The 21,804-nt window shown below is 37.1% G+C and overlaps 1 protein-coding gene across 2 annotated transcripts in view; it reads left to right on the top strand.

Annotated features, from left to right (window-relative positions):
- The window catches only part of LOC126965323 (lysophosphatidylcholine acyltransferase), a 60,058-nt gene extending 39,613 nt beyond the window's left edge, over window positions 1–20,445 (top strand). For both annotated transcript variants that reach the window (XM_050808868.1, XM_050808876.1), the window contains 8 exons: window positions 2,699–2,811; window positions 3,777–3,931; window positions 6,112–6,249; window positions 9,209–9,334; window positions 11,372–11,516; window positions 12,554–12,655; window positions 13,589–13,730; window positions 14,368–20,445. In XM_050808868.1, the coding sequence (XP_050664825.1) occupies window positions 2,699–2,811; window positions 3,777–3,931; window positions 6,112–6,249; window positions 9,209–9,334; window positions 11,372–11,516; window positions 12,554–12,655; window positions 13,589–13,730; window positions 14,368–14,453 (1,007 nt within the window). In that variant the 3' untranslated portion in view covers window positions 14,454–20,445. The remainder of the gene's footprint in view (window positions 1–2,698; window positions 2,812–3,776; window positions 3,932–6,111; window positions 6,250–9,208; window positions 9,335–11,371; window positions 11,517–12,553; window positions 12,656–13,588; window positions 13,731–14,367) is intronic.
- Window positions 20,446–21,804: the final 1,359 nt, after the last annotated feature.

Genomic DNA, 21,804 nt, shown 5'->3' on the forward strand with positions numbered 1-21,804 from the left:
CCCGTACGCTCGTTTGTCCCCCTATTCTATAAAAAAAATATATGCCATCACAGACTTTTCTGTAGACCTATATAAGGTACACAATTCCATCATACATTATTTTGTTATATCTCAAAGGGCTAAGACAGTGTTTTTGTTGAAAGCTCCCAGACAGCTCCAACAAATATGGTTAGTACCTACATAATATATATTTGTACCTACATAATTTTTTTAGTATACAAAAACTGAACAGATTATATACGAAAACCTTCCTCGAGAACCACGCTATCCATAGGTGAAAACAGCATGAACATCGGTGCAGTAGTATTTGAGTCTATCGCGAACAGACAGACAGAGATGCGGCGGAGAACTTTGTTTATTAATAATATATAGCGAATGAAATTCCAGAAGCGAGAGATCTCTCTCAGGTAGTTATAGTGATCTTTAGAATTTTCTTTAAAGCAATGGCTTTCATGTTTTTCAAACAAGTACATCTATACTTAAGAAAATAATGACTGCTGAGAGAGAAGTTGTTTAAAATTTGAATGTGTTGGATATCTATATATAAAACTTTCATTTGCGATAGTGCCTTGGAAACTACAGATACAAGATTAGTTGTTTGGCCTTTAAGAGCACTTTCTCACTACGTCCGATCCCAATCCGATGCGTAACCGTGAAAAACGGTCGGGTGTAATCGAAGAACTATTTCTATCGGTTGGAGAGAAATCAGATGACGGAAACCGGATCTAGTGCGTAAACTACCATAGAAATAGCTCTACGACTACTTCGGACCGTGTTTTCACGGGTACGGATCGAATTCGGATCGGATGTAGTGCGAAAGCGCTCTAACACTGCACTGGAGTTTCGAACTGACAGGCTCTTCTTATCTTTTGACGTGATGCGAAAACTTTGTGCTACTTTCTAAGCACAATACGCTGATGGACGAGTTTGTCCATTGGCGTGGTGAACATTTACATAGGGAAGAAGTGCATATAGCTAATGCGATTAACATTGTAAAATGTATTACAAATTCTTAAATTAAGAATTGGTGTCCACTGCGTTCCAACTACATACCGCAGACGTAGTCGCAATGTGCGGAAACTTCTACTAATACTAGAAGTAATAAGATACCAAATACTTACTGGGATCACATATCATCAGTAAGTATTTGGTATTTTATTAATTTCAATGTAAAATAACACGATGCGTATCTTACAAAATTTTGAAAGATGCCATTGACTGTCAAGATGCCATGCACACAAGCATCTAATAGTTGCCGTAATAAAAGGTCCTTAATCTAAGTATAAATGACTACAATCATTGCTGAGTTCTTTTTAACCAAAATTGATTAACAATGGCGGAATAATGGCAGAAGACAGAAGTGAGTATTAAAAGATTAAAGAGGCCTTTCTCTGATGTCAATGGATAAATCCCATAAATGCTACATCTAAAAAAATTATTATGATCCAATTTTATTACAGTTTAACATATGTATTTTAAATTCCATCATTGCAATAAGGGCTAGTATAATTTAAAAAAAAACATTAGTCAACGTGACAATTGGTAGCTATTTTTTACAGGTACTTGTTTAAGAGGTATCATCTGTCCTTATTTAATTTATTTACTAACTATATTTATTATGATGCACTCTATTGTATATTTTCAATAGCATTTGTAAATTAGATGTCCATTTTAAAATACAAATGATTTAGGTTTTCTTTAGTGTTAATTCCGCCAATATTTGTTTCTAAAACAATTCGACACGTGTTTCGCCTCTACACGAGGCATCCTCAGGACGTGTTGTCTCGCCAAAATCTGAGTCTCGTGCCAGCCTAAAACCTAAATCATTTGTATAATTATGGATTTCCGCAAAGTAACGCCTAATTCAATAATTTTTTTTTGTCCATTTTAAAGCTTAAAATTTATGTTTAAACGCTCTTTTAGTATATTTGTGTGCATTCATAGGTTAGTCACTGTAGATTCTAACTATTATTGTTTGTTGTAATAGTCTAACGAATTATAAATACAAAGAGCGGTCTTTGCTAATTTTTTTATTCAATAATTTTAATATCAAGCGAGAATGGCGCTGACTAAATTCCAATAGCTAAAAACACGTGCTGAGATAATTGAAAGGTATTTCAGCTATCGAACAACAGCTAAAGCAGCGCTTAACTGTCTGCTGTGAACTGTCAAAATTATCATAAAAGAGCTCTCAGTTGAAAGACACACGAATGAGTAATACATTTTTTTTCCCACCTCGATGAAAAGCTGTCTTTTAGTCCCTGGTTCGAGGGTCATAAGTGGCCGATTCTCTCTCGGCAATACGACTTTTGTCCCTCGTACCAAGGACTAAAAGCGAGTTTTTCATCCAGGTGGGAAAAAAATCGTATACGCACCACGTGAGATAACTAAGACATTGCCACCCGCGATTGTCAATATTCCGCGGGTGAGAATGACCTACTTTTCTCACTAGGTGCGTAATATACTATTAACCAATTTCGTAATAAAATATTTTGATTTAAATTTTGTTCGTATTGTTCGCTCTATGTATTTACATATTTTTGTTCTTTGCGTATGATGTAGTAAGTAAATTGCTGCAACCAGAATGCTATTTCGCATTTATTTTTTTACCTTTTTAGTCTATAAGCTGCTTTTAAGCTGTTTAAAATTATGTTATACCGATGCATTTCCATAATATAGATATATTTAAACGTTGCAGAGCTGATCAACTACACACAGCCGTTGTACGTGTTGCGGGATGACCCCAACTCCCGGCAGAACACCATCAAGGAGATCATTGAGCGGGCGACGTCCAAGGAGAACTGGCCGCAGGTTAATTTTTTACTCTACTGTACTGTTACGTGTCAGGACTTCAGGCTTCAGTCAGTTATATACTTCTTTCCAGGTACCAATACCTCGTTATACCCTATAACCTTAGATCATTTATACGTCTAGATAGACTGTGACAGCTGTGAAAACGTCGAAAAAAAATGAGGTTCACTGTTAGCCTCTATTTTGAGCAATGCACGCACACTAACACAAAGTGACATACAAGTAGCTTGTACGCATACTAGAGTAATAAACCTGGCCTGCTTACATCGGTTGTCTAGCAGCGAGAGGCTCTATCTAGACATATATATTATCTAAGGTGTCAGATTAACATCAAATGAGGACTGTCAAAACTAGTGGTGATTTTTTTTTATCAGAGGTCTTAATATTATAAATTTACCAACGGGATCATGTCACTTCCTATAAGATGGCATTAAAGGAATTTTTGTTATAGTAGGTAATATACTAATTTAAGTTGTACCAAATTTATGGACTATGCGGGACTTGAACCCGCGCATCTCGGGCTCCGTCCGAGCGCTCTTACCATCTGAGCCATCCGTCTGAGTGACGCATTAAACTTAAATCTTGGTTTGTCTTGTTCAACTTTCAGGTTGTGGCACTATCTACACGATCCACTTTTACAGTAGTTACAGCTCAATCTAAAAAACTTGACTTGAGATGTTGCTCTTTGAATTCTAAACAGTTTGTTATTTTAAAGTGATATCCCTAACTTCTGGGATTAAATATAAAAATTTAATTGGTACCATAAATTTACGGACCATGCGAGACTCGAACCCGTGGCTCTCGGCATACCAAGATTTACGTTGGATGCGTCACTCGGACAGTTAGCTCAGTTGGTAAGGTCGTTCGGACGAAACCCGAAAGGCGCGAATTTGAGTCTTTGAGATTTGTACCAAATTTATTGACGATTCGAGAATATAGTAGATAATGTTTGTGTTATGATCCAGGTGCTGATATTCCCCGAGGGCACGTGCACCAACCGCTCCTGCCTCATCACGTTCAAGCCGGGCGGGTTCTACCCCGGCGTGCCCGTGCAGCCCGTCACCATTCGCTACCCCAACGCCAAGGACACCGTCACCTGGACCTGGGAGGGGCCTGGCGCGTGAGTCCCCACTCTTTATTTCTTAGGTTATAGGTTATCACGGGCTATTATCCGCAACCTCGACGACTACAGCGCGCCTATTTTGTGTGGTGAGGTGGGCGTCTAATCCTGCCACCCCAGCCCCTCAAGGTATTGTATCAAACCTCTGATGTCACCCATGACCTCTTGGAGAGTCCTCGGTGACCCCAGGTGTTTGGCCCGGTATGTGGCCACACTCCTACACTCCAGAATGACGTGTGCGGCTGTTTCATTTGCCTCCATGCAGGCTCTGCACAGTGGACTGTCGGTGACACCTATATTAAACAGATGCTTGTTAAAAGGGCCGTGACCCGTTAGTACATGAGTTATTTTCCGTAACCTAGGTCGTGGAAGTTTTACCAGCTTGCGAGAGAGCTTGGGGTCTATTTGAGGTAGAGCTTCTTTTGCTTGTCTACACCCACTCACTTCCATCCAGTACTTATTATGTAATGTATGTCTTTATTTCTTATAAACAATTACAGTATAATGTTAAAAAAGTATACGAAACTCGGGACTCTTTTTGTGTTCTAGAAGTATTACAGTATTTGATGCAGCAGTTGTATGAAGAGGGCCTGGAATCGTATACAAAATTTTGTTCTACGACTTGGTAATTTAATTTATTAAATAAACAAATAGCACAAGTCTTCAAGTTGCCGCTTAAAATGTATTGTATCGATGTTAGGACGTTCAGTTGACATTAAAATGAAAATATTATGTTTGTACTACCTAATATTTCTATGAACCTACCATACCTAACCTAGATTTAGTTGTCTGTTGTACCAACACATCTGTGTTTTTTGGCTGCATTATAGTACTGTAAACAATGCTTTTTTAGGGCAAAGAGTATAGACGTTTTCAAAATTCTATTAATATTATAAATGTGAAAGTTTGTATGTCTGGATGTATGTTTGTACTTCTTTAACGCAAACACTACTGAATGGATTTTGATGAAACTTTACAATAATATAGCTTACACACCAGAATAACACATAGGCTATTATTTATAAAACTATCGCGTGAATTATGCTTTATATGGCAAAACAACGTTTGCCGGTTCAGCTAGTACCTAATAAAATATGTACTTATATTAGTGATTGTGGCTATATGAATGACAGATTAAAGTAGGAGGAGTAGGTAATAGTTATTTGTTCAACAAGTGAGCAAAGTTATTTTTTGCTGCGAGTGCCGGCTTTAAATCATGAATTGGCGAAGTAGTCTAGAATTGAAGTATTCTAATATAGACTACTGAGGTAGTGAGTGATTTAAAGGCACGAGACAAAAAAATAATTCTCTCGTGTGGAACATACAACTTTTCACCTCGACTAGCGAGAAAAGTGATATAGGTTATAGAGAAACAATTAAGATAATAAATTTTTGTGACAATGAGATAATACGCTAGGCTAAAATGAGTTTCGGAACGCACCGGAGCACATTGTTTATTTTTTTAACGCGGAGTAATTCCCGGATGTATGGTCACGTGGGGTTCGAAATTTAAATCACTTTGCCTCACGCAAAGCCTCGCAGCAAAAAGCAAAAACGCTTTTTTGCTTTTGGCTGCGAGTTTTCACGTAGCAATAGCGCCCTTTTCGTGCTGGAGAGTTGAAAACAATATTTATAGGTCCAATATTTACCGTCCGCTCATGGCTGTGGTTCGAACAATACTGAATATTAATGTTGCTCATGTGACATGTCTCGAGTGAGCTGCTATTCACCGAGTCTTTTCTTGGTGTTTGGTCCTGTTTTCGTGTATTTTTAAATTGAGAATATACCATATTACGTTGTAAGTTCAAATTTATAATTGCCCGCATATTATACCTTTACTTATTTACAGTAAATACGAATTGATCCATTAACTCTTTTGAGTTTTTTTTTTATGATTAATCACTTCTTTGTCTATTTTAACTTACACAAGTAAATTAAAACGTTTGGGTGCTTTTGGTGCATCAATTTACGTACATTTTAAATGTGATTATAAAATGCTGAAACTGTAAATATAAATTAAAAAGAGTGGCAATGAGTTTCGTGCCATTTCTTCTCTTTAAAGCTCAGCTTTTCCGAAGTGGTGGTAATATCCTTGACATGCATTTTTGTGCCAACCCGATATCTAGTAAGTATTGTTGATCGAACACAATGTGTTAAACATTAAAATTATGGTTTGCCAGATTGAAGCTTCTATGGCTGACACTGACGCAAGTGCACAGCTCCTGTGAGATAGAGTTCCTGCCGGTCTACTACCCCAGTGAAGAAGAGAAGAGGGACCCCAAGCTGTACGCCAGAAACGTTCGCGACGTGATGGCCAAGTGAGTCCTGTTTTTACCAATAATAATAATAATATTGACAAACTTTTACACAAATTATCTTGCCCCAAATAAGGCATAGCCTGTGCCATAGCACAGTTAATATCGTTACACATATACACAATATATCGTGGTATATACCCATAGGTATATACAACGATATATTTAATACGATATACTTACTTAAACATACATAAATACACAAACATCCATGACTCGGAAACAAACATCCATATTCATCATATAAATGTTCTCACCTACCGGGCGTCGAACCTGGGAGCTTTAGCTTAGTAAGTAGGGTCGCTAATCACTCGGATATATAGGTCGTCAAATATAATGAATAACTAAACGTCTTTTGGTTTGGATAAAAAGTATAGTTGCGCGCAAACAAATTAAATGTCACGAAATTGTGAGCAGAATTCGTTTCCATGGTTGGATTATAATGTTACGTGTCCGGAATTCGGGTATAGAAAATACTCACGTCGCCGTATTCAGTAATATACTCCTTACTAATTAATTAATTAATTAATGAACACACTACTGTTTGTATCGTTTATTAATATCGCACTGAATGTTCACTTTATCGCTCCAGCTAAGTGCGTCTCTATTTATTCCAGTAAAGATTAATCTCGACTGATGTCAACGAGTGTCTTATACCAGAATGTTACATGGGCACTGTCGCCTAAACAGGCACCTCAGTGTGGTCGGAATCAAAAAAGATAAAACTTGCAGGTTTTGCCTTGAGGCTGATGAAACGTCTCTTCATCTTCTATGAGCTCTAGCTATGAGTTGCGAACATGAACAGCGATGTTACTAGGACCCAATCAGGACTAGCCATATAGCCACCCTCTGCAAATAATAACAATAATAAGTGCCGTAAACAATAGACAAGTTGCTTACGAAACAGCTAGTAGTCAACAAAAGTTCTATTAGCTGTACTCCACCTTAGCGTGTTAGACATAAGGTCAAGATTCCCTTATACTTACTAATTTTATGACGTAACAATATTATGGTATGTCAATGCTGTGTGGAGGCGGTCAGTGTAGTGTAGCCTAACTATAAGTTAACCCGTCCGTTGGGCGGCCTATACCCAGAGCGCATGGCACTATGGCCAGTCTTAAGCCGCCGCGCGTTACCGACGCCAAGTTCAACGGGCTCGGGTTACACAATAAAATTTATTGCTTTTGAAGTGTTTCAGCTTGTTTATAAAAACGAACGTCAATGCTTTTGTTATTAAACAAGCTAGCGCTTTGTTAGATAACATAAACAATAGATACTGCGTAATTTAAACAAATTTCGTTTAAAGTAGGGCTGTCATGCATTTTTTATGACTTTTTTAGATTTACCTACAGATTACATTTCGATTATTACTAATGAATGTAGTAATTTTGTATAACTAAAACATACTTTAAAGTTACTAATTAGTTACAGATTAGTTACTAAAACATCATAGATAATACAAAAAAGAATTTTTAAATCGACTGCTACAGATGATTTCTACGGCTGACCGAATTTTGACGGTTTGTCGTATTTTACACAGATAAAGTTTTAAAATTAAATATTTTTACTTTTATAGTCTGTTAAATTACCTTTCGTGTGGTTTAAGTGTCTTAGCGTGGACGTCCATTTGGAGAACTGTAATACTGGTGTATCACACACTATTAATTTTTCTTCTATCTTGTAATTACAGAAATATGAGGTATTTTTAGTGATATAGTTGAATTTTGGGTAACTGTATAGTTTAATTAAATTAAATTTATCAAATAAGGCGTTATTTTGCGGAAATCCATAATTATCCAAGTGATTGCCTTCTTGAGTCTAAATTCCCCATAAGATTCGTCTTCAATAAATTCGTCAATTTTCGCCGACACGAGGGATCCTCAGGAGATGTTGACTCGCCGAATTCTGGCGCGAGACACGTCACGTGTCGATTTGATTGAAGACTAATCTTAGCGGAATTTACACTCAAGAAGGGAAGCTGAAGGGTAGCGGAACTCACAACAATTGGATAATTAGTGTAGTGAGTATATAAATGGTAGTCTCCTATACAATGCAAACAAAAGTGACGTCATGGTATTTAAGGCTGGTAACAACTGTCCAAGAGTCGTACCACTAATAAAACTTAACGGTGAACCTCTATAAAGAGTAGAGCAGTTTATATCTTTGGCACTTTGTAACCGAAGACTTAAAAGATGATGTAGATATCAAGAGGGAACGCAGGGCGCTGTCGGTTGGAGCGAATATGATAGCACGTAGATTCACGCGTTGCTCGACTGAAGTAAAAATAACTCTTTTATAAAGCGTACTGCACATCGCTCTACTCGAGTAGCCTGTGGGCGTACTACACTAATAAATCGTAGAACTCCCTGCGAGTCCAGTATAACAACGCCTTCAGAGCACTGTTGGAGTTGTCACGTTTTTTTAGCGCGTCAGTTTGTTTATTAGGGCTAGCACACGCATAGGATAGCTTTACGCCGTTATACCTAAAAAAGCGGCTTCTTTACTCCGCCGAATACGAGGCAGTCAGTAACAGTTATCTGAAGGCGATAGCCGACAGGGGGGCTGTCGGTATTATCAGCCGGACGACGTCCACTGCTGGACAAAGGCCTCCACCAAAGATTTCTACGACGATCATATTTTGGGGGGTTTTTTGCCATAGTCGCCATGCTTGTTGGCAGGCGGGTTGGCGATCGCAGTAAGTGATTGCTCTTAACGAAGGACGCTGCTGCCCATCCTCCGTTGTTTGTATCCCTTAGTCGCCTCTTACGACACCCGCGGGAGGAGATGGCGTGGTGCTATTCTGGTGCGACACCACACGCACTGTCCGTATGTTGGCCATTTAATAAAAATATGTCCCTTCGTAGATAAAATTGCTAACACAAATAGATTATAAGTTTACTAACAATGGATCTTAATTATCTGAAAATAAACATATTATTATATTATAAAAATCATGTTTCAGGGCTCTGGGTATCCCGGTGCTGGATTACACATACGACGACTGTAAGCTTCAGCAGAGAGCCAAACAGCTGGGCATCCCGGGAGCCGCGCACTTGAGAGACATCACCGAGCTGCGGGCTTCGTTGGGGTACTTATTTAGCTACTGTTCTTTCGGGCTGCGTACGGAAATGTGGCAATAATATATGGAATTTGTTATAATTTTAAAGTGATAACCTTCACTTCTGGGATTAATACACAAATAAAATTTGAAAATTAGATTGGCAAGAGCGACATCTCAAGTCAATTTCCTAATATGCAAATATTGGGGTTGAGCAGGTTATCAACTGTAAAGTAGATCCTGTAGATGAAGCCACAAACTAAGAGTTGAACAAAGCATACAAGATTTTATGACGATACGTCACTCGAACGGTTAGCTCAGTTGGGTGAGCACTCGCACGGAACGCGAGAGGTCGTGGGTTCGAGTCCCGTATCGTTCATAAAATTTTGTTTTTAAATTTTATTTGTGAACAATATATGGTATGGTGTTGTGCAAGGGTCGGCAACTGGCGGACTGCGGTCCGTTTGCGGACGAATGTCGAACCTCGGACCTATACCTTTATATATTGGAATAATATTTTAAAATTTTTTTTTTATTAATATTATGATAAAGAAAAATATGAAAATTGCAAAAAACTACCTATCAATTTGGCCACTATGTTTGGCTCGAAGTACGTATGTGAAACATCTTTATTAATAACAAATATCGTTCGTGATTAACGGACGCCAACTTTGAAGACACACTTTGAATTTGTTGTTCTTCAAGAGAATTAAACAATAAAAAACTAGTACAAGACTGTCGGTTCAGTTTCTCACATAAATTTTAGACCTTACGTTACATAATTCTGAATTTAATACCGTACAATAAATTGGTAACACTTAATTACTATCAGTAATTTTATTCTGGACCTCGTTCAAATTTTCCCACAGTGTCTGGACCCCACCTAAAACTACTGCCGACCCCTGGTGTAGTGGCTCCCTTTTCCACTATAAAATCTTTTGATTGGGTCGATTTTGCGCGCAGGTTGGCTGCTTATTCCCAGCTCCTGATCTTAAGAACCTTCCTGGGATGATGACCACAGATTTCTCGAACGACCTCATATTTTTGGGGATATCTGGCCCTTATCCGGGAACGCCAGTATTCCAGAATTGCATGAGTGACCGTTTCGTCTTCGACTTGGGTCAGTCCCTTGTGCGGATTGTGAATAGGTGCTTTATGTAGTGGTATGTGTACCCCATTAAGCTGCCCACTATAATTGCTAAGAAACGGTTCAGTCTGAGTGATAGCGCAGGAATCGCTTCTTTCGACTGTCCGCAACTTGTAAGATTTATATAGGGGCCAGAGACAAAGATATATTTTCTCACTATAAGGTTACCTATCGATTAGTTACAATTGATTTTTTTTCGCAGAGTCTGGGTTTAAATAAACCCCGCTTCTCTTAATGCAATCATCTTTCTTGTGACAAGCAAACGTCCAGCATTTTTCTATATTTAAGTTGTACGAACGAAAATGGTGTATTTATTTTAGTCAATGCTCAATGAGATAATATAATTACAAATCAAATAAAATGTGAACTAATAAAGCCTACTCGAAAACTTTATCATTATCTATTAATTTAAAGTAACCAATATTCCGTATTAGTCCAGTCATTCAAGCTTAAATTAGGTAAGAATCTCGGAATTCGAGATACCCAGCTGTAAGCCTGTAAATACTTGTATATTGGCACCCTAAAAGTTTTCTCAAAACCTACATATGGTAGAGTGAGGTTAGGTGAGATATTCCGAGGTGAACTTACTATAATGACTGGACTATATGTACTTTATATAATAAATACTCAACTCTCGGCTAGATTATGGGTACCACAACGGCGCCTATTTCTGCAGTGAAGCAGTAATGTGTAAATATTACTGTGTTTCGGCCTGAAGGGTGCCGTAGCTAGTGAAATTACTGGGCAAATGAGACTTAACATCTTATGTCTCAAGGTGACAATTTTTTGGTTTTTCGAGAATCCTGAGCGGAACTGCATTGTAATATCTAGGGCGTATCAATTACCATCAGCTGAACGTCTTGCTCGTCTCGTCCCTTATTTTCATAAAAAAAAATACGTTATAATAATTGCAATTTCAGTCTGTCGACCAACAACCGGGAGTTGGAGCTGGTGAACCCATCGCTAGCCTCCAAGACGCGCTGGGTAGACTACAACACCTTCGCGAGTTGGTTAGGTCTGCCCTACAACAGAGACGCAAAGCGTCTCTACGATATATTTCTGCATGTGAGTAGCCTTCTCTGGTCAGATCCGATAGAACATGGTGTTCTGTTAGCTAATTATATATGCATTCCGCCTTTGGACAACACGCCCCAAGTTAGGATGTCATCCCCACCATCTGGACGTTTTGTGATACTCCACACTGCGGTTTTCAAGAAACTTTCTTGCATGTTCTACAAAGTTGTGGAATCAACTACCTAGTGCGGTGTTTCCGGGACGATACGACATGGGTACCTTCAAAAAAATGCGCGGACACCTCCCTCAAAGGTCGGCAACGCTCCTGTGACTAATCTGGTGTTGCAAGAGAATGTTGGCGGCGGTGATCACTTAACACCAAGTGACCCGTACGCTCGTTTGTCCTCCTTTTCAATAAAAAAAAATGCTCACCGCAACTACATTAGTACAGGAATTACATGAGAGACGCTGGCATAAAACGACATTAATTGACCCGTATAGCCCAGTGGTTGCTTGCTGTACTGGCGATTGGCGAATACGGTTTTGGGTTATATATATACATAAAAGTTTTAGGTCGTAGAAAAACAGGCTTCTTCACAATAAGCGCTTATTAGAATTTACAATTACTTCACTTTATCCAAATGTTTTGAGTTTTCTTTAAGTGTTAATTTCGCCAATATTTGTCTTCAAACAATTCGACACGTGTTTCGCATCTACACAAGGCATCCTCAGGAGATATTGACTCTTACCAGAGTTTGGCGAGTGTCGAGTTGTTTGAAGACAAATATTGGCGGAATTAACACTAAAGAAAACTCAAAACATTTGGATGACTATGGATTTCCGCAAAGTAACGCCTACTTCAATAAATTACTTCATTTTATTGTTGACATATTCGTACATTGCATATGTACGAATATGGTATTTGAATAGAAACGCACGACCTCTCGCGTTCCGTGCGAGTGCTGTTTGGTTTGATTGGCTATGGAATTAAAGTAAAGTAGACTTATGGTTTTAATATATGTAACATAAGTGTGTTTTGGCTTACTTATAAACAATACCGTATGTTCATGTTAACTCGTGTGTTTCAGCATGGAACTGAGCTGGTGTACTTCCCCGACTACTTGGTTTGCGCCTGCTTCCTCGCGTGCCAGCACGAGCCGCTGTCCGTCACGCTGCTCTACGCCTTCAAGGTAACTCCATCTCAAAAACCAGTGGGAGGCTCCTTTGCACAGGATGCCGGCTAGATTATGGGTACCACAACAGCGCCTATTTCTGCGGGCGCTGCAGCTAGTGTATTAGTATTAATCCAGCCGTTAAGGAGGAGTTCACTGTCAACACACGCAAAGAAGAAGGATATATACAAACATGACAAAGGGCAAGTTACTTATGTGATGGAGAATGATAAAGCGATCATTGACATTCGACGCATCGGATGTGTTGTCGTCTCTTGATATGGGAGTATGCACTTACCTTGCTAAGTCATATCGGTGCGGGAACAAATCAGCCAACGAGGTTATATGATGTCGGATTCTATAGATAAGTGAGACCTCTGAGACGGTGGATAGAAAGTTGGAAGATAACGGGATCAGACTGGGGAAGGGCTGCTAATGGCAGACACACAGTTAAATTCGCTGGAGGAGGCCTTTCTCAAATCAAATCAAAATCATTTTATTCATGTAGGTCACGGAAATGTCACTTGCGAATTTTGCGAAAACAATTTTCTTATTCAATCTACTGCTACTTCGTAAAGGGTTGAGCTAATGAGATGAAGTAGCAAGAAACTCATTGCCACTTTTTCAAGTTAAGATTAAAATTTTCATCGTTTCCAAATGTTTTAGGTTATTTCTCAAGTGTTAATTCCGCCAATATTTGTCTTTAAACAATTCGACACGTGTTTCGCCTCTACACGAGACATCCTCAGGACATGTTAACTCGCCAAACTCTTTGCATAATTATGGATTACGGCCTACGCCTACTTCAATAAATTTTCATCGTTTTACAAATCATTTCAATTACAATGTAATATATAAGAGACGTTTTGTACTTTAAATAATAGCTTGTAGTTTTAGTTTAAGTGTATTTAGTGTATCTAGTTTTGTTATTAAAAGTCTGATATTGTGTAGATATTCACGCCCAACGAGTATGGTCGGATGAATGAAAGGAACTACGAAGAGTTGGTGACGCGGTGTCTGGGGTTTGGACCAGAGGAGACCGTAATGACATTCCGAGAGGCTGACCCTGACGGGAAGGGCTACATCACTTTTGGTGAGTATCACTGTACTGTTCTAAGTTTGGTCACGAGTGAAACAATTAATCCCTACTATGTAGCACTACACCCGGGGACATCCGCTCGCAACCGATAGCCGATTGGAACTGCCCTTCCGCTGTACTGTGCATTCCTTCTATAACACTCAACGTGATACGGTTAATGTCACTGTCGATGTCATGATAGTGACAATGATTGTTAACACATACTCAGTTCAGACTAGATGTCAATACACTACAATACATACTCTTATCCTAAAGGTCGGCATACATCGCGCGTGTTTGCGGATGTCCATGGGCGGTTGTCTCACTACTGTCCATCTCGTGAGCCAAGAGCCCGTGTGCCCCCCCCCCCCCCCCCCCTACATAAAAAACTTTGATATTTGTACACCCTATTGTATGAGTCGCAATGCCATGTTGCTTCCTAAGGGATACAAATGAAACAAGCCCGCACGCCCGGAGAAATACCCTCTCCCACTTAAAACCGACGTGAAATAGTGTAGCTGTGTTTCGTTTAATTTAATTTAAGACTTCGATCAAATTTAAATGAAATAATTGGCCGGCCTTGCTCTTTTTGACCGAGATATGAAAAACCTGAAGTATGCTGTATTTATAATTGAAGTATTTTTAATTTCAGACGATTTCATTAAGTACGCGCGGACGAAGCCGGAGCTCGAGTTCCTCTTCGCGAAGGACACGACCCACAAGCCGAAGTCACAATGAGGGTCGCCGGTTCACATCCCCACAGTCAGCGGTCAGGTCTAACGACATCGTTGTGAGATAACTCATTTATTATTTTGTGTTTCATTCCTTGAATTTGATGCGGTTCTTTTGGTGTTCAAAATTGATGAAGGGGCTCATCGTGTGTGTCAAAACGGAATGAAATTGCAGATAAAACTAGACGCGGAAGGAGGACTAGGAGGCTTACACCTCACAGCATGCGTCCCTCGACTGACGCGTATGAAAATGCAAGTTACTCAACCTAGCTGCAATGGGAAGGAAAAATGTTTTTACCCCTTTTCTATTTAGCAACTTTTCCTAACAATAGGCATGATGACATATTTTGAATATCTTGGAAATCGCTTATGATATAACGCCTTAGAAATAAATAACGCGTGAGAAATAATCAACTTATTGAACTGTGACGCCATTCATGCTTTGGGTTAGGTTAACCTGGAAAATTGTCGTATTTTACTCTTTTATTTAATCTCAATATTAATATCAAACCTGATTATTATTTGAGAATTATTGCGTTATATATTTTCTCTTATTTTTTTTACTTCTTTCATCATGCCTATTGTATTTTATATTAATATAATATGAAAACTTTTGTGATTAGAAGACAACAGGGATTGTGAACTTTGATAAATATTTAATACACTGCACAGTGGGTGTGATATAATGTTAAAAGTGAAGTAAATGTCAAGTGATGTAACTTTTGACATAATATACAGTGATTGCTCAACATCCGGTTGATGTTTGCAAGTATTCTATTCTATAGTATTAATGTTAGTGCAAATTACACAATACTCTGTAGTATTAATGGTATTGTTTGTTACTGTAAGTAAGCTTCTTTATACGTGGTGTTAGAGAAAAAGTAGAGAATTAGTTTTAAGTATTTTACGATAATATGGCTTTAGTGACCTGTCGTCAATAAACTACTCACCAATTGATGTTTTAGTATGAAAAAACTACTTTAATATATTGTATGGATAGATTTAGAATAATTTATTACGTATCCAGAAATGTCGGGACTTTATAATCCAAATGATAATTATTTTGAGTGATTTTATGTATGATCCCATTATGTATTATTAGCAATATTAGCGGAATATAAACTTTTTTTGAGTTTACCGGATATTTCGACGGCTTTTTTATAACTTGGAATAATTCTGGGAAAATGTGTAGCTGAACAATTACATTACTGACCGGATACCGTTGCTGTCTTGTGTCGTGATCAAGTTTGAAGGTGAAATCGTAGTATTGACGACGACCAAGATCAACAAAGAAATCGGCTAAGAAAGAGAAGGCAAGACAAGATTTTGAAATTTTTGTCTGTGTAAACTTCTATAACTCAAGAACGGCACGGTCATCCTGAAATATGATGATGATGATGACTATACTCTACCCGCGACCTTTAAGAAAGCTCAAAAATTTGGGTATAAAATGTACCCCTATGTATTTGTAAAATTTCATGATTGGCTGGGAAGTTAAGACGTAAGAACAGAATAAACAATCCCACGTGATATTAAATATTTTGATTTCTGTTTGCACTGTTAATAATAACTAATAGGCTCAAAATTGATTGTTAACTTGTCTAGACATAGCGTCTTATCAAAAACAATTGGCCAGAACTGAATCGCTTGTTACGTTGTTCTCTGAGTGATACCAGCTCTTTAATATTTCCTATAAAGTAGGGAACAATGTGTTTTGAATTTGAGATAACTGACAATTTTAGTTTCATAAAATTGTTTTTTTTTCATAATTTTATCAAACCATGCATGGACAGGGTGGCGTTTTTATCGTCAGGGAAAATAGGTAAATCGTTTATAGGATACCCCGTCTAGTTTAAGCCTGGCATTTCCCGCACCGCGAATTCCCCAGGAAGTTTCTTGGCTCGCACATCTACTTTTGCAATAAATGACCGGTTGCTGTTTTCCCGAACCTATACGACATAGGGACCTTCGTGATAAGGAGCATAGTCCTTAAAGGCCGGAAACGCATGTCTTCCCATGACGTCAGTCACTTGCCCATTGATTATATAAAAACGTGTAAATTAACGTAAATTTCAGACCATGCTGGACGATGCAGCGGGAGCATGTACCATTTTCTTTCCGAGAAACTGATCGAGCGATATGGCTCAGATCGGCGTAATTTTTGACGCAGCGTTCTTTCAATGTGGATTATTTTACGTGTCTTAATAGATAATTAGGATGATTTGAGTGAATGTATCTGAAAGCTATTGAAACAAGCTATAAGACCATGTAAAATAAACCATCTTATAAACAAAGTAAGGCTCAGAATTTGGTAAGGGAATAATGTGCCGAACGGCACTCTCGCTTTTGGTGTATCTGAGAAATCTAGTGCCCTGGCGCACTGCCGATTTAGGAAGGCTATTAGGTTTGTAAGTTATGGAAATTATGTATATAAAAGTAGGGATACTCTTTTAAAGATATCGACATTAACCTGTGTTAACATAGTGTAATTAATATAATAAAAATATTACATAGCCGTCTGTGTGTTAGAAACGTGATGCTAATTAGAAATACTCCAAATATTGATATTAAAACAATTCATACTTTTGTAGGCCATGCGATGTGATAATTTTAAGATTTCTTATTTATATATTTTTAGTAATGTAGATATTAGTTGTACGAGTGTCTTGTTTTACAAATTATTTTATGTAAATAAGTACAATAACTCAAATACGCTTTTTGCATATAGAATCGGACGCTTGGGCAAAAGTAAATCAAAAATCACAAAAATATGATCTGTTTCGTTATGTTGTGTTATGTTGCGATGAAATAAATAGTGTTGAGGACTAGTCAAGCAGTAATCAGAAGTGCCCCGCATGTTGCAAGAACCTCTGTGAAGTACGCAGCGTATGCACAGTGGCGGCTTTTTTCAAATTCAAATACTTTTATTCAAAATAGTATAGGAAATTATTTATTGCAAGTCAAAAACTAAACCTTATTCGGAACTGAGGAGAACGGGCGTAAGAAATTAAGCGGGCTTCTTTTTTTAAAATAAAATTTCGATGCAAACAAGTTTATAATTTATACAGCCCAAGGGCGGTCGCTCCGTTGCCAATCTGTGGTATCATTAGGAAAGTCATTTATGTAATAGTAACCTTTACCACACAAACGTTTTTTAACAATTCTCTTGAATTTTGTATATTTTTTTTTTTATGGAATAGGAGGACAAACGAGCGTACGGGTCACCTGTTGTTAAGTGATCACCGCCGCCCACAATCTCTTGCAACACCAGAGGAATCACAGGAGCGTTGCCGGCCTTTAAGGAAGGTGTACGAGTTGCAAGAGTAATGCTAAGAATTATTGCAGATTCCACCGTGCTATTGAAGAACACATGTTATACCGTGGAGAAACAGATAGTGATCATTATCATTGAAAAATTGGGACTGAAAATTTTGTGAACGCAAATCGTGACACAAAAATTGCAGTCCTACTGTGCACGTCATCGCTGCTGGCGCACCCCTGTCATGATGCGCACTAGGAACGCAAAGTACGAGCAAAAAGAATGAAGGCTTGGCTTAATTTATATAGGTTAAAACTATTCCCAGTGCAAATTTCAGTACAATTTATTAAGCGAATGTAAATTAAAGCGAAAACAATTGAAAGGTTAGTAACACTTGAGATTATAATTCCATAAATTAGTACAGGGACGAACCGTATCATATTATTACTTATCGCCTGTATGACGTCACAAAACAGTTGTACCGTCAGTATCAAAATAAATTAATTTATTTTACATATTTTAACAAATGATCTTCAGTTTTAATAAAGTCGTGATAATCTTGACATAAAAAATACATTTATTTAAAATACCTAGTAATATTATTACATAATTCTTTACACAACGAAAAAAATGGAGTCATGACTAGAAAAATAAATTGTATTCACACGACACGCATCTAAGTATTCGTTCAATAGGTCTGACGTCATTAAAATGGCGGTCTGCCCCTCTATCACTTTGCTGGAATTGTAGGTTAGGAACTGGTTCGAATCACTACTTGGTGTCATGCATTTTTGAGACCTGCGCGGTGACTAAGTAAAGTGTGTAATTGTGTTTTATTTTTAATTATATTTTCTCTGTTAGGACATTTTTTTTATAATATATGTGATATTGGTGTTGACAGTCGATTAATTGTGATCAGTGATTAGTTTTTAATTATTAGTTCCTCACTTAAAAAAATCACGTTGACCAATAAATTAACTTTATTATTAATCAAAATACACGTAGTATTAACTATAAAATTATTCGAGATCGTTTGGTTCCGATTGCTAAAATTTTTTGATAGGTATACATATACATATATCATAAACTAGCGACGAAAAAATTTATTTGTGTGAAAGCCGTTAAGTTAAATGTATTAGGTATGTTTAATTATTAAGTTCATAAAACTATTAGTGTTTTCGACTATGTTACACTTAACTAAAAAACAGTTATATGGTATATGTTTAATAAATTCAAGAGATACTTATTATGATCTGATTATTTAAAACTAAACGCCTTTTACCTATAATTCTTAATTCAAAATTTAAAAAAAAAAGCAATGAATAATTCAAAATGGTGGGTTAATGTAACCACAATGAATGTATCTTTTTAAGTATTCTTGTTTAGTTTAAGACAATCTCTGTTATTTATGTTTGATAATGTGTTTTTATTTGAGCTGATTGCCACATGCTATTCATGACACTCATCTGTCCAAATTTTTACTATCTAGTATGATGAATGACACTGGCGGTGCCAGAGCCCAAATCACAACATGAATTATTTTCAGTTCTTCTGCAATCCTGTAGTGTCTCTTAAGAAAATAAGCGGTTTCGTTAAAGTACGCTTTAACCCTCTACGTGAATGTCTCTAATCGTATGAGGCGTTTGAAATAAAACCTACATTTTTATAAGAGTATGTAATTTATAGAATATTTTTATTAGCAGGCATCTTTTTTCGAATATTACAATTTGATTGCTTCAATGTGTGTATAAATCTATGTAATATGGTAAGTTAAGTTGACTTTCTAATTATAGGCTTACAGACGCTATTAATTATAAGTTTATATATTCATTAAATTAATAAAATTGTAAATTATTGTTCGTAAACAACAATATAAGTTGTTTACAACAACAATGTTTACGATGAACGGACCTAACCGTATTTTTTTGGTGTATTTAAACATATTGGTGGTAATGTAACATTTTTTCAGATCTTGAAATGGTATCTAATTATATTGTAATTCAATGTAATTTTATTTTTTATATCAGGTTAGTTGCTTTATCTTGCAGTCAGAGATTAAAGAACTAATTGAAGTTAGAATCTTAGGTTAATCGTCTCCGCTGCGCTCCAATAAGATACCGCACTACCTAACAACAATAGCTTTTTTATTACGGCAATTTTTTGTTACTTGTATGCGTGGCATCTTGACACTCAATGGCATCTTTCAAATTTAGTAACATACGCTTCGTGTTATTAACATTATTAACATTAAAATTAATAAAATACAAAATACTTACTGATAATATGTGATCCCAGTGTCTTTCTTATTTCTTCTAGTATTAATATTGCAAAGCTTTACTACGCAACCCGGCATTTTAGTTTCAATTATTAGTTGCCACACTTTGCGACTACGCCTGCGGTTTCTAGTTGGTGCGCAGCGGAGACCAATCCTTAATCTAAGGTTAGAAGTAAAATAAAAACAGTCAACAGGCTATTATTGTGACCGGTCTTTACAAAAATCATAATCCTATACATAAATTTAAGTTTTTGTATAGTACCTAATATAATGTTTAGAAATAAGTTGAACGGAGTAAGTAATGTATGCGATTATTATGTATCTAAGTTTATATATTATGAATAGTTTTAATCTTTATAATTTTATTTATTAAATTATTTGATCGTTTATCATTCCTTTGTTGTTCATGTTGTAACTCATTTTCACTGTTATTGTTTATTAAATGCTTTCAATTTTTTTTTCAAACTTGGTTTTCTTTGACTCTCGTGTGTTCATTAATAATCATTTGTCTAATTTTGCTGTTTGCAAGCGTAGATGCAAACAAGACACAATATCCCACTTTCGATGTAACTACTTTTTTTATTTTATGACAATAAGGGACGAGACGAGCAGAACGTTCAGCTGATGGTAATTGATACGCCCTGCCCTTTACAATCCAGAGCCGCTCAAGATTCTTGAAAATCCCAAAAATTCTATATTATAAGATGATTAGTCTCATTTGCCCATAATTTCATTAGCTACGGGTCCGAAATCGAAACACAGCTAACAACTTACTGCTTCACGGCAGGAATAGGCGCCGTTGTGGTACCCATAATCTAGCCGACATCCTGTGTAAATGAGCCTCCCACTGGTTATAGGATGAACTGCCATGCGCAGTTTTTCCTGACCTTACCTAAAGGCAGGCGTACACCTGACTAAGATTCTGTTGGCTTGTTCAACCTCTGGTTGGGCAATAAAGCAAGCTGATCAATGATTCTAAAAAAAGGAGTGCCGGTTTTTTCCTTCGGTTTTACTGCGAAACATTCTGAACGGATCGGAATAATACGCATAACATATAAGATCATCGTGTTTCGGAGAAGGTTTGTAGTATAAGATATGTTGGTGATTACTTATCCGGAACATTTTTTGACTAAGAAATACCTATATATATAATTATATGAGCGGGCGCGGGGTACCTTATTAAATGGCGAAACAATATTTGATGGGTCCACTTGTTTAACTAAAAGTATTTCATAGAAAATTGTTAACACCTCACACTTACGTACTTTTACTCCTAGCCCATCTCTTGTAAGTTTAAACATTTCCAATAATTATCGTACTAAACTATATTTTTCAACTCCAACTTTAGAACAAACTAGCTGACCCGGCAAACGTTGTTTTGCCATATAAAGTATAATTCACGCGATAGTTTTATAAGTAATATAATATTGCCTATATATAGCCTGTACATCATTTTGTTCTATTGTCAATAGTTTTTGCAGCGCACGCAAAAATAGGTTTTCGATTTTACACCTTGTGTTACAAAATAGCAATTTTATTACGGATCCCTAAAAAAACATAGCCTATAGCCTTCCTCGATAAATGGACTACCCAACACTGAAAGAATCATTCAAATCGGACCCGTAGTACCAGAGATTACCGCGTTCAAACAAACAAACAAACAAACACTGCAGCTTTATATATTAGTATAGATTACACTCTTTACATGCACATAAATATAGCAGGAATTATATAGCTGACCCGACAGACGTTGTTCTGTATATAAAATTAAGTTTATTTTTATCTCCTGAGAAAGTTAGAAATATATAAATTCTAATTAGTTAT

The sequence above is a fragment of the Leptidea sinapis genome, chromosome 1 (assembly GCF_905404315.1).
Source record: "Leptidea sinapis chromosome 1, ilLepSina1.1, whole genome shotgun sequence".
NCBI classification, from domain to species: Eukaryota; Metazoa; Arthropoda; class Insecta; order Lepidoptera; family Pieridae; genus Leptidea; species Leptidea sinapis.